At 57.9% G+C, this 22902-nt stretch overlaps 1 protein-coding gene and 1 long non-coding RNA gene across 8 annotated transcripts; one reads left to right on the top strand and one right to left on the bottom strand.

Annotated features, from left to right (window-relative positions):
- Positions 1–42: 42 nt before the first annotated feature.
- Positions 43–21010, top strand: RARG (retinoic acid receptor gamma). 7 transcript variants are annotated; one of them, XM_082741466.1, is made up of 11 exons: positions 43–304; positions 1038–1104; positions 2265–2371; positions 4688–5016; positions 15962–16110; positions 16328–16469; positions 17185–17345; positions 17531–17707; positions 18079–18283; positions 18721–18879; positions 19686–21010. In XM_082741466.1, the coding sequence occupies exons 4-11, from the start codon at positions 4833–4835 to the stop codon at positions 19883–19885; spliced, it is 1377 nt and encodes a 458-aa protein (XP_082597592.1). In that variant the 5' UTR covers positions 43–304; positions 1038–1104; positions 2265–2371; positions 4688–4832; the 3' UTR covers positions 19886–21010. The 7 variants fall into 7 exon arrangements, with proteins under 7 accessions (XP_082597592.1, XP_082597591.1, XP_082597593.1 ...); XM_082741467.1 differs by lacking the exon at positions 2265–2371 and adding an exon at positions 2402–2493 and having other exon boundaries at positions 78–304; XM_082741465.1 differs by lacking the exon at positions 2265–2371 and having other exon boundaries at positions 66–304.
- On the bottom strand, positions 12414–21839 carry LOC309869817. The gene is made up of 5 exons (XR_014314362.1): positions 21702–21839; positions 18339–18438; positions 18073–18225; positions 17516–17743; positions 12414–15326 (listed from the first exon to the last, which is right to left on the bottom strand). It is a non-coding gene; the product is annotated as an uncharacterized lncRNA (long non-coding RNA).
- Between the last annotated feature and the right edge of the window lie 1063 nt (positions 21840–22902).

The following is a 22902-nucleotide window of genomic DNA, read 5'->3' as shown; positions in this document are numbered from 1 at the left end:
GAGGGAGCCAGGCTGGGAGGGAGGTGGGAGGGTGGGGAGGGAGAAAAAGAAAGAAAATATTTTCCGTGTCCCCGCCTGCAGAGTCAGTGTGCGGTTTGGGAGAAAATGTGTCGGATATTTTGGGGCGGTCACGTGGGCGGGCGGGCTCGGAGAGGCCCCGGGACAGTCCCAGCCTAGAGCCCGTGCCCCCCCAAAGCCCCCCGTTGCCGCGAGCCCCTGACACTGCGACGCCGCATCCCCGCGACCGCCCGACGCCGGGACCTCGGGGCGTCTCCGGCCTCCCTTCCCCCTCCCTTCCCTCCAGGTGAGTCAGGCGGGGAAGCAGGCTCGCCGCCGCCCGCGGACGCCTGGGTCCCCGCCGAGGTGGGCTGGGGGCGGGGGCGCGGGGCAGCTACGCTGCTCAGTCCCTGCCTCCGCTGCTCTGGCAGTCCGCAGCGCTGGAGGGGCTTCCTGCCCAGCTTGGGGGTCAGCCCCGATGCGGGAGGGAATAGGAAAGATTTAGACCGACTGGGGCTGGGTTGGGCTTCAGCGAGACTTCATTTGGGGAGAGCGCTTGGGGAACAGTCTTCAGCCAGGGGGTTTCTAGCCTACTTTTGCCCTTTGGAGCGCGAGGGAAGACAGGGTTCCCTTCTGTGTGGAAGGACCTCGCTAGCCCTCCCTCAGGCTTCCGCAGGGGAGTCTGACGGGTGAACTTCTGGTCCAAACTGGTCCAGGTTCCTCCTTTCCTGGTGGAATGGCCCAGCTGGGACATCCAAAGGGCAAGGAGACATCCAGAGGCAAGTGCTCCGAGCCTTTTGGGTCCTGGAGTTTGCAGAGACAAGTGGATAGGATAGGGGTCTGAGAAGGTTCCTTAAACTGCACTTCTGTATTCCCTGTCACTTGTCCCCAAGCAGGCTGTGAGTCTTTGCTCCCTCCAGCCAAGGATGGGGGCTACTCAGGAGTATTCAGGAGGGGAGGCAAAGGGAACAAAGGAAGAGCAGCAAGACTGGGCCAGGACCTAGTCTGGGAGCCCCATTGACATGCCTTTCTGTCTTCAGCAGTGACAGCCCAGTCCCCTCAACCTGACCCAGTATGTAGGAGGGCAGCTCTGCAGGTGGCCAGAGGGTAAGAGTACGTACCTTGGCTGGGGGGTGGGGTGGGGGTGGCAGGGGAGGCTAAAGAGGGGTCTGTAGGGGGAAAAGCTGAGATGACTGTGCCCCTTCAAGGCCCATGTGCAGGGTAGGTGCAATTCCAGACCTCAGGTCTGAGGCTCCAGCTCTTAATATCACTCCTCTGATGCCGAGTTTGGGTTGAGGACCACAGGCAGTGTCCCATATCCTTGAGGCAAGAAGAGAGAGGAAAGGGGTGGGGGGCACGAGGTAGTACATGCAGGGTGCCTGGAGCATGGGTATCCCAAATAGACACACACACACACACACACACACACACACACACAGACACCCCCCACATGCATGCTCCCGTACACACACGCATGCACACTGTAGCTTAAAGCCTGGTAGGCAGAACAGGGCACACCCCCCCACACCCCGGCACACCCCCACCCCTGGCTCAGAAAGCCACCTAACTGGCACCTCCAGTTCCCCCCTCTGCCCCACCCTGCCCGTGCCCTCCATTGCCCACACACATTCCACTGGCATTGCCCGCCTGCCTGCCTCCTGGGCACTGCCCCTCCCTGGGGCCAGTGAGGTGGAGGGAGGGCACCTGGGGATGAGAGGTGGAGACTCAAGGGTCTGGACTCCCCCAAGGGTGGCACAAGGCCAGGGAAACCCAGGCCACCGCTGCCTCCTGGGGAGCAGGCTGGGGGCCCAAGCTAGAGCAGAGGATGCCTGGGTTCTCTGCCCAGGCTGGGGATGGGGTCATGGAAAAAGGTGGTCGTGTTTATACAGGGGGGAGGGGGGCAGCGGGTGGAGAGCAGCCGACAAGAGCAGCTTTGTTCCAAGCTCTAGAGCAGGCCAGGGCGGCAGGGAGACTTGCTCCCCGCCATCCGGCAGCCCCCTTCATCCATGCCCTCCCTCAACTCCACCTCAGCCCTAAGAGAAGCAGCTTTGTAAGGGCCCCCAGTACCCTAGTCAGCCCCGCCTCCATCTGAGGTGGCATCTTGGGAAGAGAGAAGGGTTCTCTTCCTTCCACAGGTTCCCCAAAGAACCAACGCTTCTGGGTCCCTAGTGCAGGATTTCCTTTTACTCTCTGTACCACTGTCCTCAGTCCCTTGGTGCCTTCCTCCACCCAGAACCTAAGACCCTCTGGTCCCCTTCCCTTCCCAGCCAGGGCAGAGGAACCAGGGCTCAGAAATGAATGACTCTCTGTGTCCTTCCCCTCTCCACTCAACTCTCAAGTCCCTTCTCTGAGGCAAAATAGGTGGAAGCCCAAGGTGAGCTGAGGTATCCTTCCCTCATTACAGCTTCATTCCTCAGTAAGGACCAGGAGCCTAAGCATCCCTCTCTGGGACACCGACGTCCTCCTGCCCCACACTCAGGTCGCCGTTTCCCACCCGTAAGTGAGAAGCAAGGACAGTGAGTGCTGGAGCCAGAGCTGGGGCCCAGTGGAAGGCAGTCTGAAGAAGATGGGGGGGCTCTTGTAGCTTCTCACCCTTGGCATCCTAGGGGTTAATCCACCTGGAATGTGGCCCAGCCTGTTGAGCTATGGCCCAGGGGCCTCTGGGGCCCGGACTCCTGGCTCCACCTGGGCTTAAGCAGGGATGAGGACTTGAGGGAATAGGGGAAGGAAAAGGAGGAGGACCCTAGGGGCTTGGGGGTCAGCCTTTTAGGCCTGGGGAGACACTGGGCTGAGGAGTCTGAGGGCACTGGGGATATGGGTGATGCCTCTTGAGGAGCAAGGGTTGCTTCTTGCATCAGGAGTGAGTGAAGGGTGGTGGTGTTAGGGTCTAAGTTTCTGTAACTTCCACAAGAGAGTCTGCCCTCAGGAGTTTGAAGGCCAAGGTAGATGAGAGATAGAAAAGAAAGAAGGGAAGGAAGGAAGGAAGGAAGGAAGGAAGAAAGAAAAGAGGGAAGGAAGGAAGGGAGGGAGGAAGGAAGGGAAGCAGAGGTACAAAGATGTAGAGATACTGGTCCTAGAAGCAAAGACTGATGAAAAGAGATGCAGAAATGCCTATCACCTACCTCTGGGCCTGCCCACCCCATGATCTGTATGTGTTTCATTCTCAGTCTTTCTCTGTCCTTCCGCACCACAATCCATTATGGTTCTGGCTGGTAGAGGAGGTACCCAGGCTGGGTGACTCTCCTTCCCCCTAACTCCCCTAGAGTGGGCAATTCTGGGGCTCCTGGGAAAGTCAAACTTTCCTTTGTCAGAGCATCAGGAAAGAAACCACCTGCCCAGTCCTTGGATTCCCATTTCCTCTCTCCTTCCTTCCTTTGTCCCTCCCCTGGGCTCAGGTTAAACATCTACTGGGGCCAGGCCACACTTGAGGGAGGGGAGGATGTAGGGAGGGCTTCCTAGAAGGAGAAGGCTCAGAGAAGACAGAGAAAAGGAGTTGGGGAAGTAAAGTAAGGTGAGGACAAGGAAAGGAGCTGCTCCCTGGCCTCATACCTAGCACTCAGTGGGGCTTCCATCAACATCTGTGGTTTTGAAGGAGAGTAGGCAAGACAGGTTAAGGAGTGAGGGATAATGGAGATAGAGATCAAACTGGGAGAGGGGGAACTGGAAGAGGGAGTATTGAGGAAGATGGGGACAGAAGGAAATGCTAACTACAAGAGAGGTATGGAGGAAGAGAAGGTACAAAGAGAAATGACATGAGACACATGGTATTTAATATGTGCCCTAGATTAATCTAAGCGCTTTACATATGTGAAATCATTTAATCCTTACAACAACCTTATGAAGTAGGCCCTATTATTCCTAACTGACAAATGAGGAAACTAAAATTCAGCAAGGGGAGATTAAGTAACACACCCAAGGTCCAGCTAGTGAGTAGTGGGGATCAATGCTGGTAGCCCAGCTCCAGAGTCAGGGTTCCTAACCACTGGACCACTACTCCTTTCCAGAGAGATGTAGGGCCCCAAACTTACAACAGAAATATGTTTGCTTTCCCCAGAGTGGTAGAGAGTTTAGTCTCTTTCTTCTTCTTCTTCTTCTTTTTTTTTTTTTTTTAAGATTTTTAAAATTTATTTGACAGAGAGATCACAAGTAAGTGGAGAGGCAGGCAGAGAGAGGAGGAAGCAGGCTCCCTGCTGAGCAGAGAGCCCAATTCTTATTTTTTAAAAATTTAAAAAAAATTTTTAAATAAGCTCTATACCCAACATGGGGCTTGAACTCACAACAGGAGGGTTTGAATCCTGGCTCTACCACTTACAGCCTCATGATCTTAGGCCAGTGACTCAACTTCAGTTTCCTCCTCTATGAAATGGGAATCCTAATTCCTACCTCCCAGCATTGATGTGAAGGTTAAATCAAGGGTCTAGGGCTCGCTCTTGGGCTTCACAGTCACGTGTCAGCTTAGGGGTCCTCTCTGCCGGGATTCCTAAGACCTGAACTAGTTTACCCTTCCCTGGAGAATTTTTTTCCTCAACCTGCATAAGATCCTGCCCTGCCTTCTACCCTGGGGTAGAGCTAGGGTGGTGCAAACCTTAGAAGCATGGAGGGAAAAGGCTCTAAGTGAGAGAGGGCCAGGGGGCTTGGAACCTTCTGGTGATCATTCTCTTATCTTTCCCTTTCCTCTCTTTCTCCCCAGGACTCTTGGAGACCCAGTGGGCAGGCCAGGAAGGGCGGGCACGGAGCCTCCCAGGCTGGGGCAGTGGGCATGGGCGGGGGCTGTGGCTGAAGACCTCCCCCGCCCATTGCAGACCCCAGGGGACACAGCCTCCCTCACCACAGCGATGGCCACCAATAAGGAACGACTCTTTGCAGCTGGTGGCCTGGGGCCTGGATCTGGCTACCCGGGGGCTGGCTTCCCCTTCGCCTTCCCAGGGGCTCTCAGGGGGTCTCCACCTTTCGAGATGCTGAGTCCTAGCTTCCGGGGCCTGGGCCAGCCTGACCTCCCCAAGGAGATGGCCTCTCTGTGTGAGTCTCAGGGACCTTGGGGGATGAGGGCAGGGGGAAACTGGAGGACATTTAGAGGTGGGAGCTAGAAAACATTGGCACCCTAGTTAGCAAGGCGGGCAGGGTTGGGGGTTTCATCTAAAGTAGTAGGGGACAGGGGTTGTGGGAGGGGGTTTGCATGTGGAACAAATGACATTGTTTGCAAATGAGAGTTCTCCTGCCCCCAAAGCCTCGAATGTTGCCTCCTGAGTCAACTGGTGGTAGAGAATATTTTTTTTGGGCAGCCAGGGGTGTGTCTGGGGAAGTGTGAGGCTCCTGCCTGTATGCTGTGGTGGGTACAGTGGGGGAACAGCTTGGGGGTGGAGGAGTCTGGAAGGCCAATCAGCTGACTGTGATCAAGGGGTGAAGCTGGTGAGGCAGCTTAGAGGCAGACAGCACAGAAAGAAAATGAAATAGTGCCAGGTGCCCAAAGATGTGTGGGGTCAGGGAACTCTCCTCTTGGTGGTGGGGATGGTGGAAACAGCTGCAGAGAAGGTGGCCCTTATACCATAAGTAATCCGGGGAGGTAAGGGGGTGTTCCAGAAACATCCTTTCCTCCAGCCCTGTGGGTTCTGGACTCCTCCCCTCCCTCTAGCTCTGGCGTGGTGCCCACATGCTGTGCAGATCCCTACTTGTCCCTCAGGCCTGCCCTCTTTGGGATAAGCCTGAGTGCTGACAGCAGACAAGCGTCAGGCCTCTTCTCTTGCTTCTGGATCCTCTTGCCTCCCACTTCGTAGTGGATCTTCTTGACCAAGCCATGACAGGCGTGGGTGCCCAGGGGCTGGAGGGCTGGGTGGCTGCGTTCTGCTGGGGGGTAAAGGGGCCACATGTGAGCAGGTGTAGAGAACCCTCACCTGGAAAGAAGGGGCAGTGATGGAAGAAGAGGCACAGAGAAGGGCAGAAAAGCAGAGGCCCAGAGACGGAGAAGGAAAAAAAAAAAAGACAGAAAGATAAAGACATCCTTTATAGCCCCGCAAGGTCAGGGAGAGAGAGGTGGGAGAGAAAGGGCCCTGCCTTCAGGAGGGGTGCACATGGAGGGTTGTGTGTTTGTGTGAAGGGGTGACTAGATGGGCTGGCAGCTCTAGTGGAAAGAGTGTGCTCATCTGGAGAAGGTGTGTGAATGTGTGTGTTTGTGAGTGTGAGTGCACACGTGTGTGTAGACCATATACAGTTGTCTAGGCACAGCCTGTCCTCGAGACTCTCTGCTCATACATAGATTCCAGTGCACACAACAGAGTCAGTGTGAGGAGGCCACATTTAATAGGGCTGTTGACGGTGTGTCTGGTTGCTGAGGCCTTCTGGTGGCACGTCTGTAGACCAAAAGGGGATATTTGGGTGGTATACAAGTGAACAAGAGAGCACAAAGCCCCCTTTTTGGAAACCTCAGCTGGACTTCCCCTGCCTCATTTACACCCCATGAATCTATCCCAGGGCCTGAGGAGGGAGAAAGAAACCACCCATCGCACAGAGAACTGAGAATCCTACAACTCAGTGCCTTGGGACTTGGTTTCCCTAGGTTCTGGGAGAGGCTACTAAGGGAGCGAGGAGTAAGGAGGGAGAGGAGAAAAAGAATGGTAGTGGGGGAATGTTGAGAGCATGTGGCCAAGTCCCCAAGGAAGTTCTCCTGTGCCCTGGACACGCTGAGATCAAGGTCAGGGATCAAAGCAAGGTCAAGGCAAGGGAATGGGTCACACTGGGCTCTATCCTAGCAAGGCTGCACTGAAAGGGGGGAGGGGGACTGAAAGCAGAAATCCAAAGGAGGAGCCAAAATCAGGGCAGGTAGTTGGGGAGGGTGTGGCTGGCAGCAGGGGGGTGGGGGGGGGGACAGGCCTGGGCAGAGAGGTGCTGGTGGGGTGGAGAGGAGGGGAAGGCTTGGGTCCAGACAGCCTGCATGGGAGTGGGGCATGCAGGGCCCAGTGGCAAATGAGAGGGAGGCAAAGGGGAGAGGAAGGGATTCTGGGGTCTGGGAGACTTCACAAAGTGGGAGAGCAGCTGAGGGGTGAAAGGGCATAGTCTCTCATTTTTCTGCCCCATTGTCCCTTTTTGCCTAGGGCCACCCAGTGGAGAGGGGTTGGAGGCCTAGGTCGGATGCCAAAGTCACACTCACCTTGAGTCTGTGTCTCTCTCTTCGCCCTCTCTCTCTCTTAGTCTAGGGGAGGGAGGGTGGTGCATGAAGGAGTCTGGAACTTCTCCCTGAGGCTGCCTCCTGGATCCTACTGCTGGGTCCCTAGCACCTTGGAGACATCCACATTGAGAAGGGAAATCTTGCTCCACCTCTTGGGGTTCTCCAGGGGCCTGAGTGGGTAAGGCAGGCATCTCAGAGTGGGGAGGGGGAGGGGGAAGGGAGGGGGGCATGTGCTGTGGAGGCAAGCACAGGCCTGTGTGCATGGAAAAGCGGAGGGGTGTGTGTGTGTGTGTGCGCGCGCGCGCACGCGTTTGCTTGTCCCGGTGTACGTGCTCACAGGGGTGTATGAAACCCTGGGGTCTGCGTCTCTCTGTATCTCTGTGTTTATGAACACTGATGTGTTCTATTTGCTTTGTCAAGACTACAGGGAACAGAGTGGGATGGGAGGGAAGGGAAGCCTTGCCCTCTTCCCTGCTTGAGGAGATGTCTGTGGTGTGGAGGACTTAGCCCTGTTTATCCTCTGAACTTGGTGACAGTGTCCCTGGGGCAAGGAGCCCAGGCTGCACTGCACTAAGTCACATGGAGAAACTGAGGGCAGGCTGGCACAGGAAGAAAAAGAGTTCTACTTAAAAGAAACTGAAAAAAGACAGACTCAGGGACCTAAGTGAGGTGACAGAGAACTACACAGGCCAAAAGGCACAGACACAGAGAACCCAGACGCTGGGAGAGGAGGCCAGCAGAACAGGCGGGTAAGGGTGGCGAGCAGGCAGCGGGCAGGCAGCGGGCGAGGCCTCCTCCAGGAAAAAACCCCAGCCCACTGCCTCCTTCCCCTCCCCACCCCGGTCTCCACTGCTTAGGCTTGGGCTCCAGCTCCAGGCCTACACAAACGGGGCTTTGATTGCAACAGGAAACCTCTCTGGCGGGGGGGAGCTGGGCAAGCCGCCGCCACTGGGGCCCAGGCTGCACCCCCCTCTCCTGGCCCCCTACCCAGTCCCAGCCCCCATCCTGCCCTGCTCCTTCTTTACACCCCTGCTTTGGGCCCCATCCCTCATTCACACCTCCCTTCTCTCTTCTGCTGCCCCCTCCTCCAGAGACCCCCTCTCCCTATTGTCCTTCAGGTGGGACTCCTAAATTAGGACTTACCCTCAGGGTGGGGCTTCTGGCTTTGAAATGCCCCCTCTTCACCTTTTTGAGGGAAGGTTTTGGAAGAAAAGGAGAATTTAGCATGAGGAATTCGGAGCCACTTATCCTCCAGCTCTATCCAGAAGGTGGCAGGAGGGGGGAAAGGAGGGGTGCATAGCAGTAAGCTGTTCCTCCCTCCACAGTCCCTCGTTGGCCAAACTCCTCATTGCTGGGGTGGTAGAGGCTCGGGAGGGGTGACCATGCAAGACCCTGAGTGCTAATGGCCCTGTTAGTGGGGGGAGGGGTACACTTCTCTGCCTCTGAGGTCTTGCCTTTGTGGGGCTCTAGCTGGGAGGGGTGAACTGTGGTGGTGGTGGGGATCATAGATTGGGAGGGGGGGTGAGTCAGGCAGCAGCCCCCCCTCATACTCCCACCAGGCTGGTGGAGAACATCTGGTTCCCATGAAATGCTAGAAGGCTAATGGGTCTAATTGCTGCAATAAGGGCTGGGGGGACTTTGGGGATAAGAAGGGGCACTAGATTCCCCCATCCTCTTACCCTCTCTTCAAGGCTGTGCTAAGACTGTCTAGAATGGGGGGGTTGGGGTTGATGGGAAGGGTGGGCCTGGCACTCTAATGCCTTGTCCCTTATAAGGCCCCCTCTCCCTGCAGTGCCTGGGAAGCACACACAGATGGGGTCATGAGGAGTGGGGTGCATCTGGTGAAGAGAAAGGGGGGTTATTGAGGACTCATGACTTCCTGGAGCCCTCCACCCCCCTCCTGTGCCCCACTCCCAACCCCCCTCCCTGTGGCCTGGCCACTTCTGGTTCTAATTACCAACCAGGCAGGGCTGACTTAATTGGGACCTTTCAGATTTCGGAGGAGGAAGGGGGGGTGGGGGACTGACAGCCTAGAGTTGACTAATCAGGGCTCTTTTCCCCCTGGTTTTGGGGGTACTTCCCATTTTATACTTAATTGATTTTTTTTTTTTTTTTTTTTTACCAGTACCCAGAGACTGACTCAGAAATCTATCATTCCCCCACACCTTCTTTTTGTGTGTGTGTCGGGGGCTGGATTGAGAAATGGGGTATTTGAGGTCGGGGGGCAAGAGCAGGGAGCTCACATTGGGTTGGAAAGAACGCTGCCTTCCCACTTCATCCCCACTTCAAGCCCCCCCACCCCCACCCCCGCGTCAGCTCTGCCACCCCGGCCGCACTCCCCATTCCCCGCCATCCACGAGCCAGGCCCTTCGTCCCAGCCCCGCCCCCCCACCAGCTCGCCCCCCCCAGTCCCGGGCCACCACCCCGGCCCCTCCTCCGCGCCCGCCTTCCTTCCCTGCCTACTCCTGGCACCCCTTCCTGCTCTTTATTCTTACAAACTGGCGCCCCACTCCTGCAGCACCCCAGTGCGCCCCCCACCCGGTACAACAGATTCTTAGAAAAGCGCGCCCCGCCCTGGCCCAGCCGCAGCAGCCGGGCGGGGGAAGGGGCCGGCCGGGCGCCGCTCCCGCTCCCCCGGCGCTCCCCGTGCGAGCGGCGCTGACAGAGCCGGCTGGGCCGGCCCGCCGGGCGGGCGGGCGGGGCCGCGGGGGAGGGGGCGGTTTCCGGGAGTCGCCGCCGCTGGCGCTGTCCCGGGGCCAGGGTCCCCGATTCGGCCGGGCGGCGAGGGCAAACTCTTGACGTGGCCAAACCCCAGCCCCCCTCACCCACTTCTCCGCCGGGCGAGGGCGCTCAGTGCCCGGAAGGGGCTACCGAGGGGACAGCGAGGCGGCCCTCGGAGATCTGAAGGGCACTCAGTGTGGCACTGAAGGGGAGAAGGGCCAGTGACTGCCCATGGGGGGTGATGTGTAATGAGAACAGTTGACGACCGGACCCGAGAGTTACAGCCGAGAGGGGCCCTTGGCACTTTGGGGCCACTGGCACGGTAGAAAGTCTGGGGGAGGGGAGTTGGCACTCAGCAGGGCAAGTTCATCGGAGGCGCGGTTGGCACTGTAGGGACAGTTTGGGGTGGCAATTTTGTGCTCGGAAAGTGAAGTCAGGCTCGAGGAAGGGGCACTGAGAGAGGCGGTGGAGCGCCTGGGGAGCGTCAGTCGCGGGACGGGGCTCAGAGATCTTCGAGGGAGGCAGCCCGGGACGCGGCGAAGGGAGGACGGCTCCGGCTGGGAGGGGTAGACTCCGGGCTGCGCTGGAGGGGGCGGGGGACTCCGCGGCGGCGCTGGCGACCGCCTGGGCGGGGTGGGGCGGGGCCGGGTCAGGAGGAGGTGAGCGCGCCCGGCCACCCGCCCCGAGGGGGGTTCCCGGAGAGTTCACGGCGGGAGCGCGCTCCGGCCCTTCGACCGGGGGTGGGGAGAACGGGAAGGAAGGAGGAGGCCGCGCGCGCCGAGCCGCAGGAATGTACGGTTCGGCCCCGAAGCGCGCGCGCGGAGGGAGAGGGAGGAGCCAGGCCTGGGAATGAGGGGGTGGAGGTAGTGCAGGTCCCCGAGCTCCGAAGAACTGCCGGGCGCCCGGAACCTCCATGTTCCCCTCTCCCCCGTCTTCCTTGATACCCCTGCCTGTAGCGACTTGTGTGCAAAGAGTGCTGGGGAGAGGAGGGGGAAACTCAAAAGGAAATGCGTGTGCTTGGTTCCTTCACTCCTTCCCCCTTTCCCGACCAGGGCACGCGCCGAAGTGCAAATGCGTGCAAAGCCTCGGGGCTGTGGAGACAGAATCCTTAACAGCATTCTCCCGAGCTAGATGTGCTTGCACAAGCGTTTGTGCAGCTATGGTTTTGTGTGCGTGCAGATAAATGCACGCGCACTGTTGCATATTTGCAGATACGTGGTGCCTTCCTAGATAAATGCATGCACGGTTATGTGTCTAAGCAAGCGCGCGCGCCGGGTGCGAGTGTGTGTAAGTGTCCGCTCCACTCCTAGCTCCGCTAATCTTAGTGCCCGGCCCCCTTCGCTCTCCAAGCCCCACCCCCCCACCCCTCCGGGCTTCGCTTTTACAAAAGGTCTCCCCAGTGTTAGCCGCCGAGGCGCCCAGAGTGAGCCGGACCGCGGCCGATGCGGCAGCCCCGGCTTTGCGCCCCGCCCAGTCCCTTTCCCCTGCTGGGGATCCCCCTCTTCCCCGCCCACCCCTTACCCCCCATGCAGCCTGGCGCCCTATGCTAGCCTTCCCCCTCCCCCCCTCCAGGAGCGGGGCGCCGCCGGGGGAGGAGGGGGAATCGGCTGCGGGTCCTTGGTGTTCCTAGCACCCAGCTTCTCTCCAAGCCGGGTCGCAATGTACGACTGCATGGAAACGTTTGCCCCGGGTCCGCGACGGCTGTACGGGGTGTCCGGGCCCGGGGCCGGCTTGCTGCGCAGAGCCACCGGCAGCTCCTGTTTCGCCGGATTTGAGTCTTTTGCCTGGCCTCAACCCGCCAGTCTGCAATGTAGGTACCAGAGCCCAGGGGTGGGGTGAGGGGTGCAGGAGAGGCAACGCCTCTCCCTTTCCATGTGTAAAAGGTGGAACCGGGGTGCAAGCGGAGATTCTCACTCTCTCTATGTGAGGGGCGGCTGTGTAGGAAAGAGAGGTACTGGCCCTTTAAACGTGGGGACCTCAGCAACTCCTTTGGGTGTGTGCCGTAGTGTTTGGAGTGTGTGTGGTTTTTATGGTGGGTGTTTAGCTAGGAGCTGCGGTTGATGCCACTCCAGAACTTCTGGGGATAGGGAGAGACCGAATTGCTATTGGTAGCTTGTGCCCGCAGGTCCGTGGCCCGGAGGGATATGGCACCCAGGACCGTGGGTGGCGTTTGTAGAGTCCATGTGGGAAGTTGAGAGCGTAAAAAATATTTGCAGAGCGTGTGAATCCCTGGAGTGTGCAGCGCCTTATGTAGGCGGTGTGGCTGTGAGTGTAGGGGGGTCTCTCCACGCCTTGTCGCCCTCCGACAGCGCTGGCAGGTCCGCATGGCCCTTGCGTGGGGATGTTTGTGGCGTGGGACCGGGAAGGCGTGTGCCCCTGCGTGACTGCGGGGGCGGTTTTGGAAAGTGCCGTGTTCGGGCGTGCATCCTGTGTGCTCTGCGTGCGGAGTGGACCGGGTGGTGCACACAACGGGGAGAGGGCTGGGCTCTTGCGCCCCTCCCCCACCCTAAAAAGCAACGTTTGGAACTGTGTATAGGGTTGTATGCGGCGAGACGACTTTTTCCTACGGCTCCGACACGCACAATTTCAGTAGAAAGCGAAAAGTTTACCCAAAGTCTGTTGACGGTGGGGGGTGGCCCGCAGGAGGCAGCGGCACGGAGAACTGGACTCCTGGGTCCCCAAATATCCATCTTCCCCTCTCTGTGAAATGGGAGATGCCAGGCCTGGGGCCCTGGAACCCCTTTCCAGAGCGGTAATAAAAAGCTGGGGACTGAGAGGCAGTAAAAATGAAGTCCAGATGAGAGGCGGCTTTGAAGCCTGGGCCGAAGTGCCTGGCGGGGGTGGGTGTGGGGAGGAGCCGGGAGGGGAGCCTTGAACACCCCCCAAATTTACCCAGGGCTGGGAGTGCGCTAGTAGCCGGGTGCGGACGCCGGGACGAGGGGCTTGTGGGCAGCTGGGAAGGGGCGGGCGGCGGGCGGGGCGGAGGGCGCAGGGGGAGTGCGCGCGCGGGGTCACCGAGACCCCGCCAACGCGCCTCGCTCCTTGGCACTCGGCAGCGCTGTTTACGAGAGTTTGGCTCCCCCCCCCCCTTTACTTTTTTCTTTACTGCTCTTTTTTCTTCCTTAGTGTATTTTTTCTTTTTTTTTTTTTTTTTGGGAGGGGTGCTTTTGGTTCCAGGGCAATGCTGCTCATAGATTGGAGGAGGGAGGTGGCAAGCAGAAGATCCAACTTTGGGGGTGGGGCGGGGCAAGAATTAAAAGTGTGGCATTTGTAGGGTGGAGAAAGCATGGAACTGTTATTACTTTGCACCAAATCCTGGTGACATCTTAACCTTCCTTTCACTGCCCAATAGGAAGGGGAGTTGGGGTATGTTAGGAGGAGTGCTGAGGTGCAGAGACTTTCTCAGGAGGGGTTTTTGTGAGGGCTGGGTCCTTTTTTCAGGAGCTTGGCAGTCTCAGGGACTTGGCTGGCAGTCTGTTTTTTTGCATTTCAATTTGGACCAATAATTTTGGCCTCTAGGGTCTTGGTGGGCTTCAGGCCTGCTCCACACACTTTCAGAGAGAAAGTAGTTTAGACCTGTGTCTGCTTTGGGGAAGGGAAGAGTTCCCTTGAGGAGAGGGCCACATGGTGTGTTTGTGGGTGTTTGCCAGAGTCCTGGTGCTGCGCTGGCAGGCTGGGGGTGTTTGTCTGGTCGTGGAGCTGCTCTCTTGCAAATGTGAAGCTGGGTGTTGTGTCAGTGACTTGTGCCTCCACCGTGTGGCTGGAGTGAGTGTGCTTTTACCCCCGCCTGTGTGTTCTCCCACTCCAGGGGTGGTTGGGCTATGGGGGCCCATGGGTAGTGTGTCTGCTTTTGTGCCCTGTGTGCTGTTGATGTGTGAGTGTCTCCCAGGAGGTGTGTGTCAGACTGTGAGTCTGGGATTCTCAGCCCTGTGCCTCGCAGCTGGGAGCGTTTACAGCCGGTTATAAAGAGTTTGTTTGAAGCTCCGCTCAGCCTGGCCAGGAATTTCCTCAATTTCAGCAATTTGGGCTTTAAAAGGAGAAAAACCTAGAGCCCACCCCCCTCCTTCCCGGCAGGGGCCCCTGCCTAGCTCCTGTTGGGGTCTGGGCCCAGGGCTGAGAAGACTCTGAGCAGGCCTGAGCCAATTAGCTCTCTTGTGCCCTTCGCCCCCAGAGCCCCTGGGCTGCACTCTAGGGTTCAGGGGGCGGGCTTGTGCCAGAGGGGTGCCCAGAAGGGGTGACACTACCATTTAGACAGGAAAAGTTGTCCCCAGGGCTGTCTCCCTGCGGCCCCCAGTCTTGTAATTGCCTGGCACTGCCCCATGCCAGTCTGACCGCACCCAGGCCCTTTCGCAAGAGAGGAAATGAGGCAGCGCTCTGCGGGCAGGGAGGGCGTCAGCGCTGGAACGAACACCACCCCACGCACTGGCCTGTGGGCCGCACTTGTGCCCTCCTAGGATGTCAGGAGGGGTCCTGAAAGGCATTCCAGCCCGCCACGCATCTCTCTGCCCCAGCGCCTCCTGGAGTCCCCCCCACCCCCACCCTGGTCCTGAATAGACTGGAGGCACCTTCTTTCCTCCCCTCTCCTCGGTCCTTTTCCAACTGGAAATCTCTCTCCGGCAGGATTCTTATGCTAATGGGGTCTGCGTGTTGGTGGGTGGGGAGGGCTTCCCTCCTGTGGGGTGGGTGGAGCTAGCCCAGAACCCCGGCATCCTGGGCATTCCTTCTGCCCTGCTGGCGGCCTGGGGCCCGCCCTTTTGACCAGGTGGGCCACAGCGGGTTAGAAGAAGAAGGTGCTCACGAGGTGGGTGTGTGGGCCACTCCTCAGGGAGGGTCTCAGCGTTTTCTTGCACTAATTGGGCCCTCTAGGTGTGGGCATCAGGTCCTACCGGTTGAATAATTTATAGATTTTTCCAGCCTTGGAAGATGAACTACAGACCCAAACAACCTGCAGAATCAAAAAGATCTCCCAAGTAGCCTCCTGAATAGGGAGGGTGTCCTCCCAGCCACACATGCTCAGTGTGGCAGGGGCTGAGAACCACCCCCCACAACCTTTGAGCTGCAATTGGGTATTTGTGTGGGAAGTTTAGGAGTGAAGACCTAGGCTCAGAGAGGGTCCAGAGGTAGATCCCCTCCCCCACGAGCCCTGTTTACCCACTGTCACCTGACTTTTCCTGCTTTGCTACACCCCCAACCTCTTCTGGACCTGAGAATCAGAGCAAATATCTCAGTCTCTCCTTCCCCAACTTCTCTTGAGTCCTGCAGGCCACTTAGACTTAGTCAGAGGACCAAAGTGGCTTGGCTCCACCATCAACTGGTAGTGTGGCCCTGGGCTGGCCACTTCCCTCTCTTGGCTTCCGTTCCTTAGGTGTAAAATCAGGCTATTGCATATCCTCTCACCTGCTTTCTTGATACCTGTGTTTCATTTGCTCCACTGCCTCAGTGGTTCCTGGAGAAAAGGACACTGGCAGTTATTTGTGGGGAGGGGGCGGTATGATAGGCAAAAGCTGGAAGATTATCTACCATGTACTACTTGAGAGAAACTGAGGACCTCTTCCACCTACTGAATATCCCATCAGGTCAACTCCCTGGGCGCTAGCTGCTACTTGCCTACTGGGCCCCAGAACTCTTGCCTCATGAGGAGGAAGGTGGTGGGAGGTAGATGATCTGACGAGGTGGACCGACATGGACGTGACAGACAGCGACTATAGAGTGCAGAGCCACAGCCCATAACCCCTCCCCCTGCCCACTTGATAGCTGGGGAAACTGAGGCCCGTGGCAGTTAACTGCCAGTATGACCTGGACCTGGAATTTGGGGAACTGAGCAGTGTCACGAGGGCTTGGACTGGCACTGTTGTGCAGGGAGATGGCCCGACTGCAGGAGGTGCACTAAGAGTGGTTTTCTGGAAGCGTTTGCTCTGGGGCTGTACATGGTCGTTGGGACTTTAAGTCACCTTGCCGGAGATGTGGTGGCACCGCTGAGCTGGAGGGAGAAGTGGGAATGGGGTAGATGTGTATAGTGAGGGTGCCTGGAGAAGTGAGGGACCCTGCTCCCTGACCCTCATGTCACTGCTTTCCCCCCAGCGGTGGAGACGCAGAGCACTAGCTCAGAGGAAATGGTGCCTAGCTCGCCCTCGCCCCCTCCACCTCCTCGGGTCTACAAGCCTTGCTTCGTGTGCAATGACAAGTCCTCAGGCTATCACTACGGGGTCAGCTCCTGTGAAGGCTGCAAGGTGTGTGAGTAGTGGGGGTGGGAGCCCTGGGCCTCGGGTCCAGACTAGAGGGGCAGGACCCTGTGTGTGAGTGGCTCTCACTGGGGAGCGGGAGGGGCTGCTTTTCACAGACTTGGCCCCTAGTCTGGTGGGGGCCTGGGCCGACCCACAAGGCCCCAGAGAGGCTGGTATACTCCCAGCATCCTGCTTCACTGCCCACCCCCACCCCCAACTCCAGGGCTTCTTCCGCCGCAGCATCCAGAAGAACATGGTGTACACGTGTCACCGTGACAAAAACTGTATCATCAACAAGGTGACCCGGAATCGCTGTCAGTACTGCCGGCTACAGAAGTGCTTCGAAGTGGGCATGTCCAAAGAAGGTATTGCCCCCCCCCCCAAGCCTGGCCAGAGCAGGAACCCTCCCAGCCCACGGGTGGTAGCTACCCTCTTCCCGCTGGCCCGCTGCCACTTCCTTGACCTCTGGGACCTGGCCTGCCTTGCCGTGCTGCTTCTGCTTCTTAGTCCCTGGCTCTTCTGCTTCTTAGTCCCTGGCCCATCCTATTTGATGAGTACCCGCCCATTCACCCAGGAGGCCCAACCCCTTGCCCTTCTTCCCTCTCAGTGCTTAATCTTTTCTCTGAATGAGTGAATGGGGGTTACTGGCTCTCTTTGCCTGGTTTCATGGGGAGATAGTTGGGGGGGGCTTGACAGTTGCCTCCCTGCTCCCAAGACTGAGCCTGAGGTGGATCTGGGGTGGCCCCCTCTCCTGCACCATTGTGCTGCCAAGGCTATAAGTGGATATCCTGCCGCCTGCATATCCTGCCCCCCCCCCCAGCTCCTGCAGGGTGACAGGAAGGGCAGGATGGAGCCGAATGGCTTGGGGAGGGAGCAGGGGCTGCAGGCCCTGGGTGGGGCTGGAGAGAGCCAGCCTGGGAATGGGAGCTCATAGGAGCTAGGGAAACTGAGGCAGCGATTAGGGTCCCAGGGAACAGATGTTCATGATAAGGACAGAGGACAGGATAATTTGGGTGAGAGGGGATACCCAGAGGGAGGTTCTGAGAGTCCTGACCCTCTCTGTGTACCTTCACCCCCAAGCTGTGCGGAATGATCGGAATAAGAAGAAGAAAGAAGTAAAGGAAGAGGGGTCGCTTGACAGCTATGAGCTGAGCCCTCAGTTAGAAGAGCTCATCACCAAGGTCAGCAAAGCTCATCAGGAGACCTTCCCCTCACTCTGCCAGCTGGGCAAATATACCACGGTGAGTCCAGTGAGGGCAGGGGACCCTTCACTTTGGAGACTGTGGGTTTGTATTGAGGTTACGGTCTAGTGCTGAGGACAAGGAAGGGCAACAGAATGCAGAGGGGAGAGCTTGGGGTTTGGGCAGAAAGAAGATAGCCCCCCAGGGCAGGCTTTAGTTTGCATTCCCACCTGCCTTATCTGTAGAACTCCAGTGCAGACCACCGGGTGCAGCTGGATCTGGGGCTCTGGGACAAGTTCAGTGAGCTGGCCACCAAGTGTATCATCAAGATCGTGGAGTTTGCCAAGCGGCTGCCTGGCTTTACCGGGCTTAGCATTGCTGACCAGATCACTCTGCTCAAGGCCGCCTGCCTGGACATCCTGGTGAGTTAAGCCCGGAGGCCTGTCTCCTTCCACAGCCTGTGAGGCCAAGGAATTGGTCTGCACAAAGATCTCATTATCTCCTCCAACCCCATCTCCAATCTGGGACTCCCCAGATCTTCTCTAAAGCCAAGCTTTTTTTGTCTTCCTCCTGCCCAAGACCTGATCCTACACTTCTGGACGCCCTGCCTCTTTCCGACCTCTCTTCCCTCCCAAGCTTTAGATTCCCCTCCTCCGCCTCCCTCCTGTGCCTGCTGTAGGTTGCCCTCCTTCAGCTTCTAACTCCTTCCCGTGCACCCCATCACCTCTTCTCTCCACCTGAGATGGGCTCTTCCCCAGACACAGCACTCAGCCTTCCCCTTGCCTACCTCCAGATGCTACGGATCTGCACAAGGTACACCCCGGAGCAGGACACCATGACCTTCTCCGATGGGCTGACTCTGAACCGGACCCAGATGCACAACGCCGGCTTTGGGCCCCTCACAGACCTCGTCTTTGCCTTTGCTGGGCAGCTCCTGCCACTGGAGATGGATGACACAGAGACTGGTCTGCTCAGTGCCATCTGCCTCATCTGTGGAGGTGCGGGGGCGCCCCCTGGTGGTTACATGCGCTCCTTTCCCACTGTACCCCATACCTGCTCTCGGACCAGGCAGGAGACCTTGGTCCTTCATTGTTGCAGCTGCCCCATGTGCAGACTTCTCAGAGCCAGTACAGCGTCCCAGCAGCGCTGGGGCCTAGGACAGAAAGGAGAGCAGAGGAAGAGCTGAGGAAATCCCAGATGACTGATGCTGAGATATAGCGGTCTGGGCAGGAGTGATTTACCAGAGGGGAGAAGAAGGTGTGGGGCCTGGAGCAGGGGAGGTGGTCTGGGTAGGAACCATAGGAACCATAGGCAAAGGGCTGATGGGTTAGATTGGGGTGCCTCGGGGGGCCATAGGGCAGGGCCAGTTGGGATGGGCCCTCTCACTGTCTCTTCCAACTCTTCCTCTCTCACAGCTCTGTGCTTGTTCCTGCAGACCGCATGGACCTGGAGGAACCCGAGAAAGTAGACAAGCTGCAGGAGCCGCTGCTGGAGGCCCTGAGGCTCTATGCGCGCCGGCGGCGGCCCAGCCAGCCCTACATGTTCCCGAGGATGCTCATGAAGATCACGGACCTTCGGGGCATCAGCACCAAGGGTCAGTCATGAGGGCACTCCTCCCCTCTCCAGGCACCTGCTGGTCTCTCGGGTCAGGCAGGCAGGCAGACAAGCGAAGACCAGAACAGAGCATCAGGGGCCCTGCACTGGACTCCTAGCTCTGCCGCAGGCTGGTGGCAGACTTCGGGAACATTCCTTTACTTATTGTACCTTGTTTTCCTGTTTGGAAGCTAGACTGTACTTAACAGTTACCCCACCAGTTGTGAGAACTAAGCAAGTTAACAGAGCGGGCTTAGAATGGCTCTGAACTAAAAATGCAGTTCCTCAGTGGCTATAGCCGCATTTCAAGTGCCCAGGGGTGAGTGAGGACTGTGCTGGATGAAGCAGAGAGAACCATCCTCACAGAAAGTTCTTTTGGACAGTGATGATTCAGAAGGATGTGTGGCAGATAGTAGGGGTTCAGTTGGTATTAGCTGTTATTCTAAAGCTTAGTAAGAAATGACCTAGGAACAGTGGGCCAGCTGTAGACATGGGAAGGGGGAGTGCCTGAGGGATGGGACTGAGAGTTAGGCCGTGATCTTGGAGCCTAAGAATGGGATAAGTGGGCAGCAAATTTGGCAGAGAAGGCAGGTAGAAGCTGCAGCAGAGGAGTGGCCCCCAGGGACCATGGAGTAGGGAGAGGGTGAGCTGGGACAGAGAGGTGGCAGGCTTGTGCTAGGTTCCTATGGTTTCCTGTGTGTTCCCAGAGAGAGAAAGGTTGTGTTCCCAGAGAGAGAAAGGTTAGGGAGATGGCCTCAAGGGGCATGGGCTTCTGCTCCCTTGAACCTCTTTGTCCCTCTGTTGCAGGAGCGGAAAGGGCCATTACCCTGAAGATGGAGATTCCAGGCCCGATGCCTCCCCTAATTCGAGAGATGCTGGAGAACCCCGAAATGTTTGAGGACGACTCCTCGCAGCCTGGTCCCCACCCCAAGGCCTCTGGCGAGGATGAGGTTCCCCGGGGCCAGGGCAAAGGGGGCTGCAGCCCCCAGCCTGACCAGGGCCCCTGACTTCCCTGCCGTGGGGGTTGGGGCTCCAGGCAGCAGACTGACCATCTCCCAGACACTGCCAGTGACTGGGGGAGGACGTGCTCTGCCCTCTCTCCACCCCTTCCAGTGAGCTCCTTGTTTTTGCCAAAGTTTCCAGGGGTGCCTCTGTGTTCAACCCCTCCCTGTTCTAACTGGCTCCCTCTCCAATCTTGGGGCCTTGCTCTGTTCCCACCAGGAGAGAGGGCAGAGGGGTGAGCCTCGGTTTGGACTCTAAAATCTCAGCACTGCCCCTCAGACACCAGGGTCCCAGGCTCCCCAGGGCAGAAGGAAGACCCTGCCAGTTCCATAGCCCCTTCCTCTGCCAGGTGCTTAGGCCTCTGGGAGCAAACAGGAACACTAGAGACCAAAAAGGGGGCATGGGGGGGCTGAGCCCACCCTCTTGCCCCTGCCCTTGGTGCCTCGTGCCGCTAATGCACCTGCCAGGTGTACGCTGCCCTCGGAGCCCCAGCCTCGTGCCAGGTCAGGTTGGGCCAGGCTGGGCCCTGCATTTTTGGGGGGCCCAGAGGGTGAAAGGGACAGACACAGCTCCGTTAGGCACCTCTTTGCTTGGGCCCAGAGTTGACCTTGTGCCCTCCGTTACAAGTCCCTCCCTCCCCCAGTCCCGTGTTGTCCCCCACCCCTGTCATGTGCCTTGGGCTTCCCTTGCCTCCCATCTCAGCCACTGGGGCAGGGACCCTCCTACACTACAGAGGGGCCAGGGGATCCCTCTCCCCCTAGTGCCTTCCCCACTCCTTGATCTCCAGAGCAGCTTGGCCCAGGGAGGGGGGTGGGTGGGCGCTGCTTAGCTGATCCTTCCCTGACCCAGAGGAAACCTCTATTTATTTATTAGCTTTTGTTTACACCCTGGACTTGACCCCTTCCTCCAGGGGTCTTGGGAGGGGGAGCCCAGGGCCCCTGTGACCCCTCCCTTCTTCCTCCAATCCCCAGTTTGTATTTAGCTGCCAAATAAGATTCCCACTGGCTCCCCTTTTTCTCTGGGGGGGTCAGGGTGCTGTTCCCTCCCTTCTGTTTACATCTCCCCTCCACCCCGCTGTATCGCATATTGCTGAGTTTTCTATTTTTGCAAAATAAAGTGATGGAAACTCATGGCACATGACTCCCTCTGGGAAGAGGTGGGGGAAATGACCTGGCTCACCTGGAGAGGGGCTGGGTGAGTCTACTGGATTTTGCAGCTTTCTTAGGGAAACCAGGGAAATTGGATGAGATGCACCTAGATGGGGGTGGTGGGAGGGTGGGGGAAGGGAGCCCATGGGGCCTACCCTGGGTTTTTGGGCCTCCCACAGCCACCAGGTGTGGGCTTTTAGATTGGGCCCTGTGGACCTCTGGGAAGGTGTGAATGGTCCCAGAGGCCTTTAAGGTGTCCCCACAGCCCTGGTTATGTATATGTGATATCTGCCCTTCTCTGGGGAGGGCGTTCATCGAAGCTGCCTTTGGCTCTCATGAGGGTCTCTGGCCCCAGAACCACCACATCCCACATCTGAGTTGCAGTGTTTCTGTTTTACACCAACCCTCTCTTTACTTCATGAGCTCCCCTGCTCTGTGACCCCACTATCACCTCAGAAATCACTCCCTCTGCCCCTTCTGACCCCACTGTTCCCTTTGGTCCTATCTCTCCTTGCCCCCTTTGGTCCTAATATCTCTCCTTGCCCCTGCAACACCGCCACCCTCAGCGCATTGCCTGTGGCCTCCCCACTCCCCCTCTCCAACTCTCCCTCCATACCCTGCCCTACAAACACACTGTGGCCCACCTTCCTCACTGGGACCACGCCCTGCCTACCTTGTGCCTGGCTTTCTTCCACCTTTCTTGGAGGTTGACCTGTGCATGTAGGAGAGAGGTTGGGGATGGGGGAGTCAGAGAGAAAAGAAGAGTGGGGAAAAGCAGAAGAAGAAAGTGAAAGAAGCTGTGGTGGAAACCACAGGGCCTATGGGGAAGGAGGGGTCGTCGCCATAGTAACCCCTGCTTGTGGGGGAAGGGTACAAGGGCTGGTAAGCTGAGGCCAGCTGAAGAAGCACCCCCCCACACCAAGAAGCACCCCCACTCTGTTCCAGTGGCTCTTCCCAGCAGCAAAACTCCTACAATCCACCTGCTGCTCACACCCACCAAGAGACAGGTGCTTGTCTACATGTGGTGACGTGTCAGTCAGTCCCCGCCATGCAGAAGCTCCCTCTGGCAGAGGAGGCCAACCTGTGAACATAGATCTCCAGTCCAGCTCCTTCTCAGAGCTCCCTGTGGTCAACTGTGGGTTGGAAGCCGGTATTTTCCACACCCCCTTTTCCTCCCAGGCTTCATCCTTGCCCTTGCTCCAGCGGCCGTGACCTCCAGCAGACCTCCAGCAACCGTAACCCCACCCTCGGCTTCTTCCATTTCCCTCCTCTCCGCCTTTCCCAGCCTCGGCCGCTGCCTTTTTGGCACTGCTCCCCCCCCCCAAGTCTCGTTCTCTGAGCCTGGCCCTGTGTCCATCTCCAACTTCCCAGCTGGCCGGACCTTGAATATCTCAGCCTCTCTGCTTCTCACTGTGTTCCTTCTCATCCACGGAGTCTATTATCAAGCCCTTAGGTTGTCCCGGGTTCTCTTGGAAGCAGTTGATGTGATTTAGCTCATTTAATTATCACGGCAATCCTCAGTTCCCTGGGACCGATGAGAGGAAGCCACAGGAAGGTTAAGTAACTGCAGAAGTTCTCAGGGCTGTCATGAGAGATCCAGGATTGGAGCTCAGGCTGTTTGGCCCCAGAGCCTGTGGCGTTCAGCCCCCAGCATGAGAGAGTGGGCACTGGGTTTTCAAAATGAGTGCCCATAGTCCCTTACATTCCCCTTCCCGGTACTTACTGCCTCCCTATTTCTTCCTTTCCTAACATGTTCCTGTATGAAGAAGTGGAGAGGTCACACCAACTTGGGAAGTAGGCAGCCCTGGACGGAAAGCCCATACCCGCGAATTGTTAGCTAGGTGGTCTTGGGCAAAGATTTTCATTTCTTACCT

This window comes from Mustela nivalis (assembly GCF_964662115.1).
Source record: "Mustela nivalis genome assembly, chromosome: 7".
NCBI classification, from domain to species: Eukaryota; Metazoa; Chordata; class Mammalia; order Carnivora; family Mustelidae; genus Mustela; species Mustela nivalis.
Note: the sequence above shows the minus strand (reverse complement) of the source record. Positions and strands in the feature narration are given on the sequence as shown.